Raw genomic sequence first — 19620 nt, 5'->3', positions numbered from 1 at the left:
GATATTCGTATACCAGTATGTATTTTTCTGTATGTGATTTGATCCTGGTTGAGTGGAAGAAAAAGCCTGTTGGCCTTAACTCTGCCAGGGAAAATAAAACTATTATTATTATTATTATTATTATTATTATTACTATTATTACGTTTTCTACTGAATTATTTCATATTCTTACGTATGCCCATTGATTTTAATTAATCTTTTCTTCCTCCTGAAAAATTTATTTTCTGTACAGCAATATAAGGAGTTTCATAAAAAATATCGACGGTATATTAGTAATTAAAAACTAATCAAAGCTTATCATTGGATAATATGTAAACCCACAGTCCAAATGTGCTACAGCGTGTGCCGGTAAGTGCTTAAAAAAGTGGTAAAGGCTTCGTTGTGATTACTTTAAAACTGCAGAGATCGAAAAATTCAGTAATGGCTATTGTTAAGATTATCCTCTTTAACTTGCAACGAATTTTGCTAGGCCCTTCAACTTGTTTCTAGACCTCTGCTTTGCATGTGTTACCTGGTCTGTACTCATCACATGACCAGCCCATTCTTATGTAATGTCACAGAAGTACAGTATATATAAAAAAGATAAAGAAATATAAGGAAAAATCATTATTATTATTATTATTATTATTATTATATTATTATTATTATTATTATTATTATTATAACAATTTATAATAGATTGTTCAATATTAAATCCTCTGCTTCATAACGCAACCTAAAAGAAAGAAAGAAGGGGAAAAAAGACAATGGATGCAGACAATTTTAATAGTAGTGATAGAAATAGTTTTGAGACATGAATCACTTAGAGTGAATAACGAAACAGATTTCGTTAACAGCAAACAAAAGAAGGGCTGTAAATTAATTCCTGCAGACTATAATCCCACGAACAGAATGCACAGGGCGTGGAAGAATCAAAATTAGTCCGGGTACCTATATTCTTTGTATGACCCAGTGAAACTAAATCATCTGCTCAATATTCATTTCGCTCTCCAGTTCTTTGTACATTTGTCAAAAGAAAAAGTAGCCGCTCTCTAGAAGCAAAGTTCGCTACAATTCGGAGACAGGGGATGTTACATGTTGTTGGACCACGTTGCCTGATATCCACAGTTATAATTAAAGTGTTCTCTGTGTTACTTTATAGCGTAATGGTAGCGCTCTGGCCTGGTATTCGTGAGGTCATGCGTTCCAACACAACCTAGTGCTTTTTATGTTTTTTTTTTTGTTTTGTTTTTAAGAGAGGACGTGTCATCGAGCATATGTTCTTTGACAAAAATGACCCCTTCTGTGTGATCTATCATTCCCAAAGTTTGTCGGCGATATCCTGTTCAGTGGCGGCTCGTGAATTTTTAAACATGTGCTACAATAATAATAATAATAATAATAATAATAATAATAATTAAAGTTAATTCTCCTTCCGGTTGGCGAACGTTTCTATCACCTTAGTACTGAAAAATGTTACGTTTTATTTAACGACGCTCACAACTGCCGAGGTAATATCAGCGTCGCCGGTGTCCCGGAATTTTGTCCCGTAGGAGTCCTTTTACATGCCAGCAAATCTGACCTGGATATATCTCTAATTTTATGAACTAGATGAATTGAAAACCACATTTGTAATAGAAAAATAAATGTCTCATATTTAAATACATTTTTAATAAATGAAGTTTTAGGTACTAAACACATAAGTTGGCTATTCCATTCTGGCTACTCTTTGGTGAGCACAAGGGACAGCAGTTTGAGGAGGTTTTCGGTGCTTGCGGGGAAGTTAAGAGGGTAACTGAAGCCGCGCATTTCTCCATGTCTTGTGCTTAGCACATCTCTCACTAGAGTGCAGGGTGAATGATGAAACGTGTCAAGGCGGACGATTCAAATGGTTTAACAATATATCAGGTAAGGTTGTTGATTGGTGTAGTGCGAATAACCTTATGATAAATTCTAACAGAACTGTTAAGTTAAACTTTGGTATTAATCGTCTTACTACTGTTAGTAATACTGCTGTTAGGTTTCTGGGCATCTTTCTTGAGCCTAGAATGGGATGGAAAACTCATGTTGATAATGTTGCTAAGAAAATAAGTAAAGGCCTATATATGTTAAGGTTGTTAAGGAATAATTTACCTAACAAGGTATTGTTTACAATATTTCATAGCCATATACAAAGTCTTTTAAATTATGGTATTATTCTTTGGGGTCACCATACTTCTGCTCAAGCTCTTTTCATATTACAAAAGAAAGCTTTAAGATTAATTTATGGAGTACCAAATACGACTCATTGTAAACCTCTTTTTATAAGGTCACAAATTTTGACATTGCCGTCTATGTAAATATTGGCCTGTCTCCTTTACATTCGGAATAACATTAATAATTACATAGCATGTAATTCTGTTCATGAATATTCTACAAGAAATAATACAAATTTACATATTGACAAATGTAAATACAGTATTACTCAAAATAGTTTTCTATTCTTTGCTTTTAAATTATTTAATAGTCTACCTGTTGATATAAGGAATCTTCCATTCCGAGTGTTTAGGACACGAATTAGGACTATATAAATGGCAAATCCATTGCATGATGTCGATGAGTTTTTTAATATTCATGTATCTTAATTTGTATCCATTGTATAATATCATGTATTTTAAATTGTATATGACGATGCCATACATGTTCCACATGTTTTTGCAAAATAATCTATCTATCTATCTATCTATCTATAGAATGGAAACATACGATAACTATTTAAATTAAAGAAATATTTTTGAGGTTTTTAAAACAAAACATATTTTTCTCTCTTACTTTTATTATGTGCTGAACCACATGAGCACAAAAGTACCAGCCGCCCCTGGTCCTTTTACACCCTGTAGATGCACGAATTTGAACATCTGCCCTACAGTATCATCCATTCAGCATTTATATCTGGTGGTAATTTCTTGTACGTGTACATTTATATGCAGCTGTGGATGTCACTTAATATGATTCTGATGCTATATTTTATTGTAGCTTTGCAGTTACCCAGAACAGCAGTGTATCATCGGAGTACAACAGTATAAAACATGAAGAACCAGAGGACTCTTCAAGCATGTGCAATATTTGTCACAAGAATTTTTCAAATCCCTTTACTCTGAAATACCATTTGCGAACTCATGCAGGTGAATCGCATTCTGAATGGCTTTCATTCGAGAAATTATTCAAATGCGATGTGTGTGGAAAGTGTTTCGCGGATTCGGTTCACCTAACAAGACATGAATGTCTGCATACCGGCGAAAAACCATTTAAATGTGACTTCTGTGGAAAATGTTTCTCGCAGTACGTTAATCTGAGAAGACACGCAGTCAAGCACCAAAGCGAGACACCTTTCAAATGTGATGTTTGCGTTAAGTCTTTTTCACAGTCAGGAGACCTCAAGAGACATGTACGTCTTCACACGGGCGAGAAGCCATTTAAATGCGATATCTGTGGTAAATACTTCGCCCAACCAGGACATCTTACAACTCATGCACGAAAGCATACTGGGGAAAAACCATTCCGATGTGGTGAATGCGGAAAGTGTTTTTCGGAGTCTAGTAACCTCAGACGACATGAACTTCAGCATTCTGGCGAAAAACCATTCAAGTGTGATGTCTGTGGGGAATGTTTTTCGTATAACATTACTCTGAAAAGACATTCGCTAAAGCACACGATGGTGAAGACATTCGAGTGTGACTTTTGTAAGAAGTGTTTCACAGAATCAAAGGATTTCAAAATGCATCGATGTCTAGAAACAGGCGAGAGGGCTTTCAAATGCAAATTTTGTGATAAGAACTTCTTGAATCCGCGGCAGCTAACAACCCACGAATATCAGCATACTGCCGACAAACCTTACAAGTGCGATATATGTGGAGAGTGTTTTCCGTACTCAATAAATCTCAATAGACATTCACTGAAGCACGCAATTGAAACACCAGTGAAATGCGACGTTTGTGGGAAGAGTTTTATGCAATCCGGTCATCTCAAACGGCACCAACGCCTTCATACAGGTGAGAAGCCATTCAAGTGCAATTACTGTGGTAAGCAATTCACGCAATCCGCACAAGTTAGAACTCATGAGAGACAGCATACCGGCGAAAGACCATTCAAATGCGACGTATGTGGTAAGTGTTTTCCGTTTTCGATGAACTTGAAAAGGCATGCATTCAGGCATACAGGCAAGAAACCGTTCAAATGTGACGTTTGTGCAAAGGCTTTCTCGCAATCGGGTGATCTCAAAAGACATGTACGGCTTCACTCCGGCGAGAAGCCATACGAATGCAATTACTGTGGAAAGTACTTTTCTCAGCCGGGTCATCTCACGACCCATGAGCGCCACCATACTGGCCAAAAGCTGTTCATGTGCGATGTCTGTGGAAAGTCTTTTTCGCAATCGGCATCATTAAACAGACATGCACGCAAGCATATTGCCTAGAAAATATTGCAATATAAAAAAATTTTAATATCAATAGACGATTATATAGGAAGTAATTTGGTGCAGTGCTTCAATATTCAATTTGATATCACCGTTTCTTGTGAAGAAAATTAATGTAACTGTATAATGTTAAGGGTATATGTACGTGAACGACCACAAATATTATGAGAAAATGTAGGCTCTAAATTTATAAAATTTTATAAGAAAATGATCTCACAATTGGACAAAAATTATAAGGTACCACAAGAAGACTTGGCAGAACTTAAATATCTGAATAAAAGTATAGAAAACGTTACCGATAATATTTTGCAAACCAGCTTTATTAAAGTATGAAAAACAAAAAAAATTCTGCAGTTACATCATTTGGTAACCATAACATTGTTATGGTCTCTCTGAGATCTTTAATATTTCTCCTGTATTTAATAAACACTTATTTATGAACAGTAGACTACTCTCAGACATGTAGAGTTGTTTATTTTAATACAGCTAATTTTTTGTTTGTTCTATATAAAATATATTAAAATTTACAACATGTTTTGTGACCTAATTTTTCTATTTTCAAAGAAATGGACATTATTGTAGTCTACCTTTTGCATAAATGCAAGTTAAATCAGTGACAAAATTTCAGAATTCCATCTCTAAAGGTTGTAGAGATATGAAATAATATGTGTGAAAATCTTCAAATTTTGGAAAATTTACTTTAAAGTAAAAAGTGAATTCTAAAAAACATTATTAGTACCCTTTTTTATACTTTTTTCAGATACTTAAGTTGTAATAAGTCTTGTTGGTGCCTTGCAATTATTTTTATTCAGTTATGAGTTATTTCATTATAACATTTTAGACATTTAGAGCCTGCATTTTCTGATAATATTTGTGGTCGTTCACGTACATATACCCTTAAAGGGACAAATTGTTCCGGGACCTTTGGCTAATCATGCGAACTCTCTACCACTGAACTATGCAGGCGCGATACTAATTCTCGGTCCAATTCTTCACTTTTCATGTCTACACAGCTTTATAGGAAGCCAAACCTGGAAGCCAGCATTAGTATTGTGTAGTAAGGAAAATTAGAAGTGGTTGAAATGAATTCTTTATAATGTGTTACTGTATATTATGTGTGTCTTTAAAGCAGGCAATTTGAAATTCCTTAGTGAAATATATGTAATGTAACAGTAAAAATCTTCTGTGCCAAAATATTTCTTCTTATCAATACCTTAATAATTTTTGTATGAAACTAGAAAAATATGGACCTCTGGCATTATAATTAAAATGCAAATTTTACTTTTCGGATCCGTGTATACATACATTGCAAGTTTTTAAACTCTAACAGTTCCGCCGAAATGGCTTCAAAATCCACCTCACAGTTAATTCCTTCAAATGATTTGGCATCTAAACTTCATTTTAAGAAAATGCTAAAATCTGTTAGTTTTATTATGCCTACGTCGTTGTGCTCCAAGAGAATAACAGCGGAAGCTAAAATAATGAAAGAATTCACCATCTAGCAATATTTCAAGATCTATTTATTTACTTGCGAAATCTTCGAAATGTTTCAGTACAAATTTTCATACAGTATCTTTAGAGGTACTAGCAAGTCGTGTATTTCATTTTGGAATAAAAAAACTACTTTTAGTAGAGGTTTCTCTTTCATGATTTTTTTTGTCAATGTTCTAATCTTTTACAACAAAAATTGCCTGGGAGTCTTGAATTTTTACCAGAGGTCAACTCAGTCTATAAATATCCTCATTAGTTTTCGGGGATTGTCTAGGTTCCTTCTTTGGCCAACAACCAGCAGCAGTTACTGCATCACATCACAGCTGTGGTGCGGTTTACATATTGCCACACACTGTGCAATGTGGGAGGAATCGGATTATGAATTAGATATGTTGGCACTTGGAGTGTTTCCATAGTATTAACAGTCACAGATATAAAGTGCTATTATGAAGTAGCTGTAAGTGAAATAGCTAATTATGAAGACAGATATGAGAGTATGCGAATACATGTAGACAATGACTGTGTAAGTAGAGAGAAGTTTGTGAAAAATAGAAGAGGAATGTAACATGCAGGAATGAAATGTGGTCGTATATATTTTAGTTCTGTTTCAATGTGCATATTTAGAATAGACACCTAAAATAGTTATCGATTCAGAAATGTTATAGTTCAGAGTTCTGGTGTTAAATATTTGATTTCTGCACCCCTCATCCGATATGCAAGATGCACAACTATTCAACTAAATCCACGTAGTTTACAAGTGCCTAACTTTTTATGACCTACTATAACACTGAAACAATCTATTTAACGAGATTGTACAGTTTGCAATGATATACATTCCGTTTGTAACATTACGCAAATAACACTCTGTAACTACACATGGAGCTCAACATTTTTATGTCACGAAATTGTAAAATAACTAGCATACACAAGTGTACTAATTTCAAGCTATATACAGGCTTAACCATAAGTAATCTCAATAATTTAAGGGAGTTATTCTTTGAGGTATTTCATACGAAAAAGTTAAAAAAAAAACTTTCCTCGTTTTTGCTTAATTTTCGAGATAAAGACTGTTTTATATGAAACAATTTATAGCGTGTTTGTGAAATTGGGAAAGTCATTCACTGAATTCCCAACATCCTCAATCAATTTGAGAGAGCAGTGTATTATAACGATAAATGAGCTGTTCACAGCAAAAGTGGTGTAAGTAAAAAATGGGTAATGAGGGTTAAAGTAAACATTCTGTAAAATACAGCGCAAAGTAGCAATTAATATTGTTTCTTTAATCTATTAGTAGTCAGTGGATAGCACCAAGGATATATTAATTGCTATTTTCCGATGTATTTTACGGAATTTTTACTTTAAACCTCATTACCCAATTTTGACTTACACCACTTCTGCTCTGAACGGCTCAAATGATTGAAGGAATTTTAGTTTTATTCTTTAAATGTGCAGAAATTTTATGCGAACAAATGTAATGTAAAATTTCTTTGCAGAACGAAAAGCTATTTTTTATTCAGATCACATTTCTGCACATTTAAAGGACAAAACTAAAATTCTTTCAATAATTTTATTATCATAATGCACTGCTCTCTTAAAATGACTGAGTTTACTGGGAATTCTAGCACTGGCTTTCCCAAAACACGCTATGAAATGTTTCATATAAAACCATATTTATCTCGAAAACAAAGCAAGAACAAAGAAAACTGTATTAAAATTTTGTTTGAAATATCTCAAATAATAACACCGTGAAATTAATGACATCGCTTACGGATCTCTCTCTATATTGAATTCAAGTAAATGTAACATGTAGCCAACTTCAGTATGTCAAACAGTTTTCAACGACCTCCTCTATTTTTGTCAAGATTGACGTATCTGGTTGAGAAAATATATATTATATACACAAATATTTAGTGTTTAGTCTAATGATCATCATCATAATCATAATAATAATAATCATCATCATGTGTGAAGAGAAAGTAAAAGACTTAGGGTGGGAATCTCTCAAATCAATGCGACGAAAAACCAGACTCACAGCAATGTTTAAGGCACAAATGGGACACAAAGCATGGACCGATATCAATGCTAGATTAGCAACACCATCATACTTAGGCAGGGCAGATATAATAGGAAGTTTAAATGTAGAAAACAAAGAACGGACGTGGCAAAATTTTCCATTGTTAACCACACAATAGTAGATTGGAACAGCTTACCTGCGGCAATCTTTCAGGGTGGTCCTCTCAAAATCAATACATTTAATGAAAGGTTGAGAAGATTAGACTGAAAATGTAATTGTAGGTGCAGTGTAACTATCTAAGTTGTGTCATGTAATTAATTAAGTTGATATGTAATCAATTAAGATGATATGTAATTAATTAAGATGATATGTAATTTAGTTGATATGTTAATAAATTAAGGGTGTAATGAAGTTGATTTGTAATTAATTAAGGTGATATGTAAATTGGTAATAGTTGGGTGAAATAGAAGTACTTATAACTATAAGTTAGGTATACATTTGCTTATTGTAGGCGTTATTATAGAATAGTTTTTATTTATAGTCCTAGGTTTATTGCATCTAGTTATGTATAGTTAGAAATAAATTTAGGTTTATCTAATTTCATTTTATTTCTTTTATTGCTGTAATTATTGTATAATTGTAATGGTATTATTGTATATTATATATCACTGCACCAGGTGTATACCCAATTGTAGTGTTAATAAATACATACACATCATCATCATCAGCAGCTCTAGCAGCATCGCAGTAACTATTCCTACGTAATTTCCTTTATTGTATACCAACTTCGAAAATTAATTACTTTCTTCACTTGCACATTTTGTTATCTCAAGTGTACTCTACGCTACGTGTTTGTATTTAACTGTTTTAAGTAATCAAATCATGATTTCATATTGTGTTTATACATTCGTTCTTTTCATTTGATATTAGGCTAGTGCCAGCAGTAATATCGAAAAATGTATAACTTTTTATACAGATAATTGAAGTTGACACGCTACATTGCGTAATATATTTACTGTGGATGTGTCTGAAATACATTTGTTCTACTGTAGTTAGAAAGTGCAATTACATAATAATATGGTGATGATTCTGCTATGGAAGATACATCCAACGTCAGTTTGCAGGACTCTAAACATTGATTCAATACAATACCTGGCGACATGTTTAATAAACTACTGAGCAATGCCCATTCTGTTAATTGCAAACACATTTTATAGTGTACAGAACTTTTGAATGTTGAAATTAATTTGGTTTTTAAATTAGATTTATTTTTAGTATTTTTATGTATTATTTTATAGTACTGGTACATGAATTCGTCGATAGCATTTTGGCTAATGATAAAATACAGAATTATTTTCAGCTGAAAATGTAGATATACTGCATGAAGACAGTGGTAATGAACAAGGAATTAATTTTTTTAAGTAAAAGTTGATTGCCTATCCCAGAGCCAGATGTAACTAGTATATGGAATGAGAAAACCGTTCTGTTAAAAATGTTGATGATAATATGGAATTATTCTCAAGAGGAAAGAAGCGTTTTTTTGTTCTATATTTCGAATCTGCCATAAATATACCATGTCAAATTGTTGCGCACATTATGAACTAAATTAAAAATGTATAATATTTTATATAATTTAAATTTAAAAAAATATATTACAAGTCCTTTGCTGAATGGTCCACTGACAGATGTGATACCATCAAAAGGTGAGAAGAATTTTGAGAACGATCAGACCTTGAGTTTTATTCTTCTAAAAATGATGTGGTTTGTGTCACTGACAAAGAAGTACTACGCGCAAGAAGTGAAAAATGATGATGATGATGATGATGATGATAATAATAATAATAAAACCATTTGGCAGCTTTGTTTAAATTAAAAATTTCCAACTAGACCAGAGCATGCTTAACATATAACTTATTTAATATTTTATGAAAGAAAACTTCGCCACATAGATTAAATATGATACTCTCCTACACAGGCGAATATTCATTTAAATAGAGAACAATTAACATTAAGCTTAATATATATATATATATATATATATATATATATATATATATATATATATACCAATGTTAAATTACGCAAGTAGGTGATTCCTTGATATAACAGAAAATTTTAGAATGGCTAGATATTTTTATAACACAATCTGGAATGAGGAACATTTGACAAAATTTTATTAAAGGAGCCACCGAGGTGGTTTACTCGCTGGACAAAGACTCCATCACCCAATTTATAACTTGTTTTTTTTTTTTTTTTTTTTTTTTTTTTGGAAAGTCCTTCATTAACGGTAAAGGGGTTTTCTCCATGAGCCCCATTTCAACTGTAGCATCCCAACTATTCTTCCTAATATTCTTATCTCATTGAGGGTGCAGTATAGACCGACCTCCTGTTGCGCACCCTGGTCAACAGCTCTGTCGGTAAATTGGTCTGCAGAACTGGCTACGTTCGGATGAATGATGAACAGTGAAGTATCCGCCATTAGATAAAAAATCTAGTAATATTACCGTGCTAATAGCTTATGCGAGGAAAGCATACCTGCAATTTGAATGTTACGATGAATTTTTTAAATTTATCTTTAAAATACAGAATAGCCCTACCAGAAACAAAAGTCTTTGCTTTTTTTTTTTTTCTAGTATTCATTTTCTTACATTGTTCAGATCCGTTTTCACATCGTACACAAGGATCAAGGTGTAATATAAGCGCCATACTAATTAACAAGTTTGTATATTCAAGGTGGGTAAAATTTCCATACCCATAAATAAATTTAACCTGAATTATTATTATTATTATTATTATTATTATAATTATTATTACCATTTTTTGTTTGGTGATTTAACGACGCTATATTAACTACCGGGTTATTTAGCGTCGTTGGAATTGTTGATAGCAAGATGCTCTTTGGCGAGATGAGGCCGAAGTTTGGCCATAGATTACCTGACATTCGTCTTACGGTTTGGGAGAATCCTGAAAAAAGCCCAACCATGTAATGAGCCCAAGTGGAAATCGAACCCACAACCGAACATAGCAGGCAAACACATTATCGCCAGGGCTATGCGGAATCAGCATCCAATTACTTTCACTGCATAAATACTCAATTTATGAATATAATGCCTAACGATTCACTTCACTACAGGTGAGACCTCTGTTACGGCTGCAAATTAATCAGAATTAAAATAAAATTGAGACCAATGCACCTAATTATAGCAACAATAACAAATATAATTGTAATTACTTTATAAATTGTAAAATAAAGTAATAGTAATTCAGCAATGAGCGATGACAAATTTGAGAATGGGAAATGCAAGGTTAACGTTCATTATTGATACTTAATATCTGACGTAATGTGATGTACATAATGGACGGCACCTCATTAGGCAGTAGGCCTTAGCTACATTCTCAGATTAGACCATATAACTTATTCTTACAAGAAGGAACGAATATTCCTTTGATGGAGAAAAATTTCGTATCGACCAATTTTGTTACCCATCGAGAAGCAGATATTGCACGGCATTCTTGATCGACATTGTTCAGTCGTATGTTATGAACTGAATATTGTGAAGTCTCGTTAAGTTGTTAAACATTAATGTGGATGATTTTGGATTAATATTTCTACATACAAGTAACTGCAAGTAATTAAGGTAATTGTTTACAAAGACTACACCATTGATTTTTGCCGAAAAAAAAAAAAGTAAAACCCTTGAATGTCTGCTCAAATTTAAAAACATTCAGAAATTTTGGCTTGCAAATGTAGCCTATAATATTTCTAACGCGGAATCGAATTCAACATAGAACTTACTAACAAACGATAAATCTTTACAATAGCGTTACCAAATGAATGCAGACTGCAAGAAAAGACACATTCGTAGACTACTGTGAGTATATGCAAGGGATACCAAAGGCCTAAACTACCACTGATTCATATAATATGGAAGACATCAAAAGCCTAATAATGTATGCTAACATGTCACAGATTCCTAAATGCAAGGCAAAACAAATGCCAAAACTAAAGTGACCTAACCTGTCACAGATTGCTGCACCTCTCTTTCGGCTCGACTTTCACAGCAACTTTCGACCCTTAATTTCGGTGTGTCCACACATGTGGAATAACGGGTAGCGCGTCTGGCCGCGAAACCAGGTGGCCCGGGTTCGATTCCATGTCGAGGAAAGTTACCTGGTTGAGGTTTTTTCCGGGGTTTTCCCTCAACCCAATATGAACAAATGCTGGGTAACTTTCGGTGCTGGACCCCGGAATCATTTCACCGTCATTATCACCTTCATTTCATTCAGACGCTAAATAACCTAAAATGTTGATAAAGTGTCGTAAAATAACCTAGTAAAATAAATAAAATTTTGCTGTTAATTTGTTTTTAAGATACGTATGACTCGACTAGAAGCCAAAGATGTAAATATGTTTGTACACTTAGCGGCTAAAAGGATGGGCCGACTCCTGGTCGATAGAAATGCTAAGTTCTATCGCGCGGTCCACTCGTGTAAATGTAACCCACTGCAAGGCATTGCTGTGGTGCCTCTTCGTTGAAAGTCGTCCGTCTATAATGTAGTAAACCTTACGAGCAGTGTGTGGCCCAGTGGTAAGAAGTCTGACATCCATACCAGAGGTTGTGAGTTCGCCTCTCGGTACAGTAAAATTATTTCTTTTATTTTCACTTTTACTTAATTTATTAGTTTAAATGTGAAATGGCATTTGTTAACAAACTTCGTTACACCTGCTTTGTAAAAATATTATTGTCCATCACCTGTGGGCTGTTAATAGGTGAGACCTGGCCTGTATAAACAAAAATACTTGTTTCACATCCTAAAAAAACGGACGCATATCTAACACAAATAAATAATTAAATTAACAAAAACAAACAATTTTTTAATCAAAACAAGGCCTGTGGTGGGGACTAGTATCTCGTCCACAAACCACCTGCGTCAACATCTGCCCTCATTCTGCGCGGCATGGAGTCCACAAGTTTATGGAGTTCTTGGCCATCTCCTCCCAAGCATCTAGAACTCTATCCCACAATTCCTCAGGTGTCCGAACGGGTGGTTGTTCTGCCCAATTACAGCGTAGGATCCTTTTGACTGCAGCCCACAAATTTTGAATCGGATTCATATCTGGTGAACTTGGAGGCCAGTCGACTGGGTCGACATCACGCCTCCTCGTAAACCATCTTTGAATCCGGTTGGCGGTGTGTATCGGATGATTATCCTGCTGGAAGAAAAGTGTTCCTTCTGGATATCGTTTTCAGGGGGAAGGGATCATTACATTTGCCAAAATGTGTTCGTAGACTTCTGCCGTAAACCGCCCGTGGATGCGTTCGTTGCTATTGGAGACAATTACCTCGTCGAAGAAAATGATATTTTTCCAATCGAAGTCCTGTCGGAACCAGGGCAATGATTTATTGTTTCTGTGCCATCTTCAAGCGTAATGACGAGACAGGACGTTTTATTAACATACAGCAGTATTGCTTGAAAGAGAGAGGGAGGTTTATTATTTATAAGAGTTTGAGCATATTCTAAGAGATATCGCCACATAATTAAAGCTTTGCGAGACACATATGATGGCAAATTTGTAATAAAAAAAAAAAAGAAGATTGAGGGAGATTCGAACCTTGAGCTACTACTACTAGCTTGTTCAATAGACCAATGCCGTAACGACTTACGCTACTGTAACTGTTAATATCAGTTCGGCATAATATGTGATTTTCCTGTTCATATTCGCTCCGGTTGATTTTGTATTTATCAATTTTATTATTATTTCACTCTTTAAGGGCCCTGGTGTATCTAGAATCAACCCGCCATTCGATTTTATTACATATTTTAGACTCTTAAACAAAATACAGCAAATTTAAATGGTTTACTTATGTGTTACCTGGTGAACTATGGCTTTGACGAGACGAGCATGCGGATTGTTATGTCTGAGGACTTAGAAATTGTCGGCCGGCCCATTCTTTTTGCCGCTAAGTGTACCTCAATGTGGTAAACCAGTATTAGTACAGAAATACCAAAGGCCATATTATAACCCGTAATATAAGTAATAATTGAAGGGACTCACCTATTAAAACGTGATGTTTGTGGGCAGGATACAATTCTCCAACAGGAGGAAGAATATATGATGCCTAATCCGCCACTGAACGCCTAGTCATATCAACTTCATGTTCAATAAACGTCTGACGCAGAGAATCACGTGTCAAATGAAAGAACACAAAAGCACTTCCTCTACACTCAAATGAAGACTCTTGTACATGCATTTTACTCAACGTAGATTCATTAAATTAAATTAAATTTGAAGAACAGAACAACCGCATGCCTCCGTGACTTAGAAACAAAAGAGAGTAACTAATTGCCTCACAACTAGTGTTGCCAACTCTGTTCGATAGGTTATGCTAAACAGGTCGGAAAATCTTCGAGAAAAATAATTTTGTACTTAATTCTGTAACTGCGTTTAGTGCGAATAATTAATTTTTGAGTCAATACAGTTCATACATGATTCAATATATTATGAACGAAGCATTGTTATTTTTTGAAATCCCACTATACTCTTCTGTACCACACATGCAGAGTCCTTATGCACGAATTAAAGTATTTAATTCAAATTCACTACATTAAAAAAAAATAGACATTTCAGTATCATCCACGCTTTTTTCTACAAATGCCATGATATTTTCAGACGTCGATAGAAATGTTGATGTTTTATGTAACTTTGATTTAAGAACTTAAAAATGTTGATGCAGAGCGTATATGAAGAAACGTTTAGCCCGTTGTTATACCACATCGAAGAGTTTCATGTAAATTCGATTTTGTAACAATGAATAATATCGCATTTATCGTACATTTAAAGTTCGATTTTCTTCTAAACAGTATTGAATAATGTAGGCAATTAATAATTTCACTGCTTGAAATACTGGAGTGAATTAAGCAATGTAAAAAATCTGCCAGATTTTCCGCTATCAGCTGACAAGGATATTTTCGTTTAACCAATTCAAATATGCCAGATTCAGCTAAGTTGGGAACGCTGCTCACAACGGAAAAGTATAATTCCATGTGAAAACGACACATGTGGCGTCATTGGAACGTCACCAATTGTATCATACGCTACTAAATGTCACGGAGTGCATCAAACTCACACGGCATTAAAACGTCACCATAATCATTGTTCAGATTCTGGCTGATACGTATATCTATCAGGCCAAGGTTACCAGACTGGGCTACTCCAAAGCCCTGTTTGCGACTAATTTTTTCTTCAGGCGATTTGCGAATTTTTGGATTACTAGAAATTTTGGCAAGCGAAATTTGGGCGGAAGAAAACTCCTTGTCATTTTTAAAAAATCTTATATTTTTCTTTCAGTTTAGCCTATATTTGACATGACATGGGTTTTCGATCTATAAATGAATGATTTCGCCTAATAACTGATACGATAATTGAAAACCACGTGAATCACCACCGATGTTAATCCACAGTGTTACGTCTCTACGTGTCACATTCTTAGCTTGTTTTCTGTAGTTATATTTATTTAAAATTATATTTTAAAAAGTTTATAACAAATAATTTAGGATAACAGTATTGTTATGGTGGCTGACCAGGTTCAAACTAAAACTGACTTCCTGGACATCTGAAATATTTATAGAAAAGCACGACATAATCACATGAAATTAAAATGCATATGATATCCTACACCTTTCATGTCAGAGGTGAAACAACATTAAGCGGCGAAACACTGTCAATTTACTAGACACATAATGGTTAATTGATTGGAATAGGGTATTGCGAAAGTACGTCATTATTTTATTTATTTTTGGTACAAGTAACATTTCTTTAAGTATTTATTTATTTTCCCTTGTACCATCAATAAAAAAACAAGTGTGTTTTTATTTTTTTTTAATTATAAGTGTAGTTGCTACGACACAGGCACACAGCACTTTCTAGGCATCTGAAATATTTGTAGAAAAACACGATAGATAATCGCTTAAGCTAATATTAAAATATATCCTAAACCTTTCACAGATGAAACACCATTAAGTCGCAAAACATTGACAATTTGCTAGCCACAAATTTGTTAACTGAATGGAACTTAAGAATACTGCGTAGGAACTTACGTCTTTATTGCATTATTGATTTTATTATTTTCGGTGCAAGGAATATCTTTTTTATTTATTTATTTACCTTCGTACTATCAATAAAAACATGTTTTTTTTTGTAATTATTTTAAGTGGCATCCTTTGTATGTAAGTAGCCTACTTACGCCGTATTCTGAAGTATAGCTAATTGATTGCAATAAAACACTATTTTCGAACCCCTAATAATTTACATCACTACTCTGAATCTTGATCTTACCTTTGTGCATGAAGTAATATTGAAAAAATACGCGTTACGTATAACGAAAGCAATGAGCAAACACAATATCACTTTAAAATCTCCCGCCTCCACTCTGCGTTGCCAAACCTACCCATGCCCCGGCTTGTAACTAAAGAAGGCTCTGGCTTTCTCCACAAACAATCTTCATGATGAAGTTTGTGCCATCAAAACCAGTAAGTCTATGATCAAAACAAACCACTTTCGGCGCTGGACCCTGGACTCATTTCGCTGGCATTATCACCTGGCGGTTTTGTGGCTTGTCATATACCATGATACAGTTTGTGGACTGTTGACTGACAGAGCGTATAACACATAACAAAGTTACGTCCTTATGCACGAATTAACATATTTAATTCAAATTCACTATATTAAAAAAAATTAGACATTTCAGTATCATCCACGTTTTTAGGTGCGATCAAATCACAGTTAGCAGTGTTTATTTCATGTTTTCTGTACAAGACAAGCCTATATGGGAATTTTAATAGTAAAAGAAAAAGAATTTAGGTGCAGAACCTAAAATTCCTAGTTCTAGGTGTATCATATTGAATATAAAATAACTTTTGTAACACTCCTCATATGTCCGCCCCCTTGGTGTCGAGATAGCGTGCTGGACTCCTGATCAAGGTGGTCCGGGTTCGATTCCCGGTCGTGAAGTCAGGGGTATTTAATTCGGACCTTTTCACGGGTACTGGTGGTTGTCTGTCCATTGTCCCAGTGTGTGTGGTGTCTTGCAGTGGCCCCTGGGTAACCTGATCTAGTAAAAGGGGGAGTCCTGGAGTATGTGCGTGTGTTCAGTAGAGTTGTGGGTCTAGGCACAATAAACCTCCAGGCTGCGGTGCCGAAATTACTAAAAAAAGAAACACTCCTCATATAGTTTTATACTGGTGTCTGTCCAAATGGATCAGAGAGTAGGATTCATTAAACATCACTTCTGCATTGCTAGCTCACCTTTAGAGTCTGGATGTGGAAAACAGTCCATTATGCACGACTTTTATGTTTAAGGAGAGTTCGGCCGGCGCTGTATAGCTCAGGTGGAAAGAACGCTCAGAGCGCACAGCTGAGAGGTCCTGGGTTCGATTCCCGGTGACGGAATGGATTTTTCTCCAATAATAGGTGTCTACAGTATGACTATAGTCACTGATTATTCAATGAGGACGGTGAGGCCCCATAATATATGAATATAAGTAAAAGAATGTCACTTTCTTAATGACTTCTTTCAGTTGCAATGGATGTCATCAAGACAGAAATTCAAGTCGACCCGTTGGCTGTACAGACAGATGTGGGCGAGAAGAAACATTTTGCAGAGGTAATATTATGTTCTATTTTATATATGTGTAACAATATTATATCCCACTCCATGGCATTTTGGTCTCCGGCATCCTGCCTAGGACTCGCATTATGGAATGCACTCTGGTTGAAATTCTCATGTGGGGGGGGGGGGAAATGGCGTGACTGGTGCCGACCCAGCATAATGCATTTGGGGACCTAGGACAGGTAGCGAAATCTAGTTATTAAAGCCAGCTGTAATGCTAGGAGAGGGGGATCACTGCTGCCATTCTGGTTGGATGATGGTCTAGCTCTGTTTTGAGATGTGGACGTAAAGCTCTTAATGTTCTGTAATGCCTCGGATTATTATATATTATTATTAATAGCAACAATATTATGTCGTATGTCAGAAAAGTAAACATCTTCGGATTTGTAAGTAATTTTTACCTCCTAAATTATTGGTATATTGATAAAATTAGAGCATTATCATGGTTTGTACGCTTAAGAAGCAATTCGATTAAAACTTCTTTTCAAAAACATTTACTGAATGTCTTATTTTTAAATATAAATACGGATACAACATGTAACACAATGACAAATAAACGAACAAACTCTAAGCCTTGGGAATAACGTAAAGAGACGGCATAGGAATGAAGATATAAAAAATCAGTTACAGATATTCAACTTAAATACAGAAATAGATCGTTAGAGACAGAACTAGCTAGAACATGTAGATCGAATGAATGATGAAAATGCTGCAGTACTTAGGTACCTATGTAAATGAAAATGAAGTATTGGCAGGTCCAAAAATATAGATAAATCAATGAACCTACTATTTGGAACTCGGAATTTAAAGCCTAAACAATAACAAATAACAACATCAGGTTACATTTCTATTTGCACTCATATTGGATACCAAATGTACCCCACAAGATCGCACTTAATTGTTATACATTATAATTCCAGTCTATATGTTAAGTTGCTACTTTATATGCAAATTACCGCAAAAATATCGGTGGTGTTCGGGTAATAAATGACTTAAGGGGACGCAGAGGTGAATATTTCAAAATCCACAAAATTTATCCGATTTGTTTGAAATTGATCATGGACACTAAGTGTATTATTAGTAATGGACATACCAAGTTTCAACTTTCCAAGTACAATAGTTCTGTAAATATTAATAATTTGATAAAACTTTATATCCTTTGATATAAAATGCTCCATCACCATATTGTAAGAAATTTTCAATATTTCTTTTTATTTATATGTTCAGAGAAGGTATATAAATAATGATAAGTATTAGTTTATTATGGGAATAATATAGTAATACAGTTATCTTGGTTTTAATTTCGCACCTTTAAGGGCACAAAATAAAAAACTGACATCGGAATATCAAAATAAAAATGGAAAAAAACAAATTTTTAATTTTTCTTCAGTTTTGTTGGAAAATTTCACCTCTACCTCCCTTTAACTCTCATTTTCTTAAATCTCACATTTTTGCTGTAATTAGTGTAATTAGTTAAAATTTAATTAGAAAACATTAAGAATATTTCTTCAAAGTTTTGATGTACACCCTGTGTATGGACAAGAATGAATATATAGACATATATTTCTAGGCGCAAGACATTTTATATCGACAGTTTTTCCAGTAGTACACTTGACGCTATCGTACAATTAGGAAATAATGTGTTCGCCTGCTTCTTTTAGGATTTATAAAACATCAGGCATTTATGATACATCTGTGTTCTGCAGGGAGGAAATTTATTGGGTCCAGAAGAGACCGGCATAAAGGCAGAATATATGGACCATAGCTATGATCTCACATCGGAAATGAAAGTTGAGGCAACACCACTGCCATTTCATTTGGAAATGGTGAAGTGTGAAGCTGAGGTAAGTGAGGTTCATGAGGCGCACAGCTCATCTCTTTCCTTAATATTTGCAGTCCACTACTGAAGACGATCCAGCAGTAATTTGCTATTCGCATAGCGCTTCATGACTTTATAAAACGGAAACGTATTGATTGGCTTGTTGCTCTCCATACACTTGTTTTAAAAC

The 19620-nt window shown here is 34.5% G+C and overlaps 2 protein-coding genes across 2 annotated transcripts in view; one reads left to right on the top strand and one right to left on the bottom strand.

The window, feature by feature from the left end:
- The window catches only part of LOC138691942 (zinc finger protein 239-like), a 196293-nt gene that overhangs the window by 33534 nt on the left and 143139 nt on the right, over positions 1-19620 (bottom strand). The window lies entirely within an intron of this gene.
- LOC138716465 (zinc finger protein ZFP2-like) overlaps positions 1-19620 on the top strand; it is a 42933-nt gene that overhangs the window by 20183 nt on the left and 3130 nt on the right. The window contains exons 5-7 of the mRNA XM_069849578.1: positions 2995-4010; positions 17520-17605; positions 19318-19455. Coding sequence (XP_069705679.1) covers positions 2995-4010; positions 17520-17605; positions 19318-19455 — 1240 coding nt within the window. The remainder of the gene's footprint in view (positions 1-2994; positions 4011-17519; positions 17606-19317; positions 19456-19620) is intronic.

This window comes from Periplaneta americana, chromosome 16 (genome assembly GCF_040183065.1).
Source record: "Periplaneta americana isolate PAMFEO1 chromosome 16, P.americana_PAMFEO1_priV1, whole genome shotgun sequence".
NCBI classification, from domain to species: domain Eukaryota; kingdom Metazoa; phylum Arthropoda; class Insecta; order Blattodea; family Blattidae; genus Periplaneta; species Periplaneta americana.
Note: the sequence above shows the minus strand (reverse complement) of the source record. Positions and strands in the feature narration are given on the sequence as shown.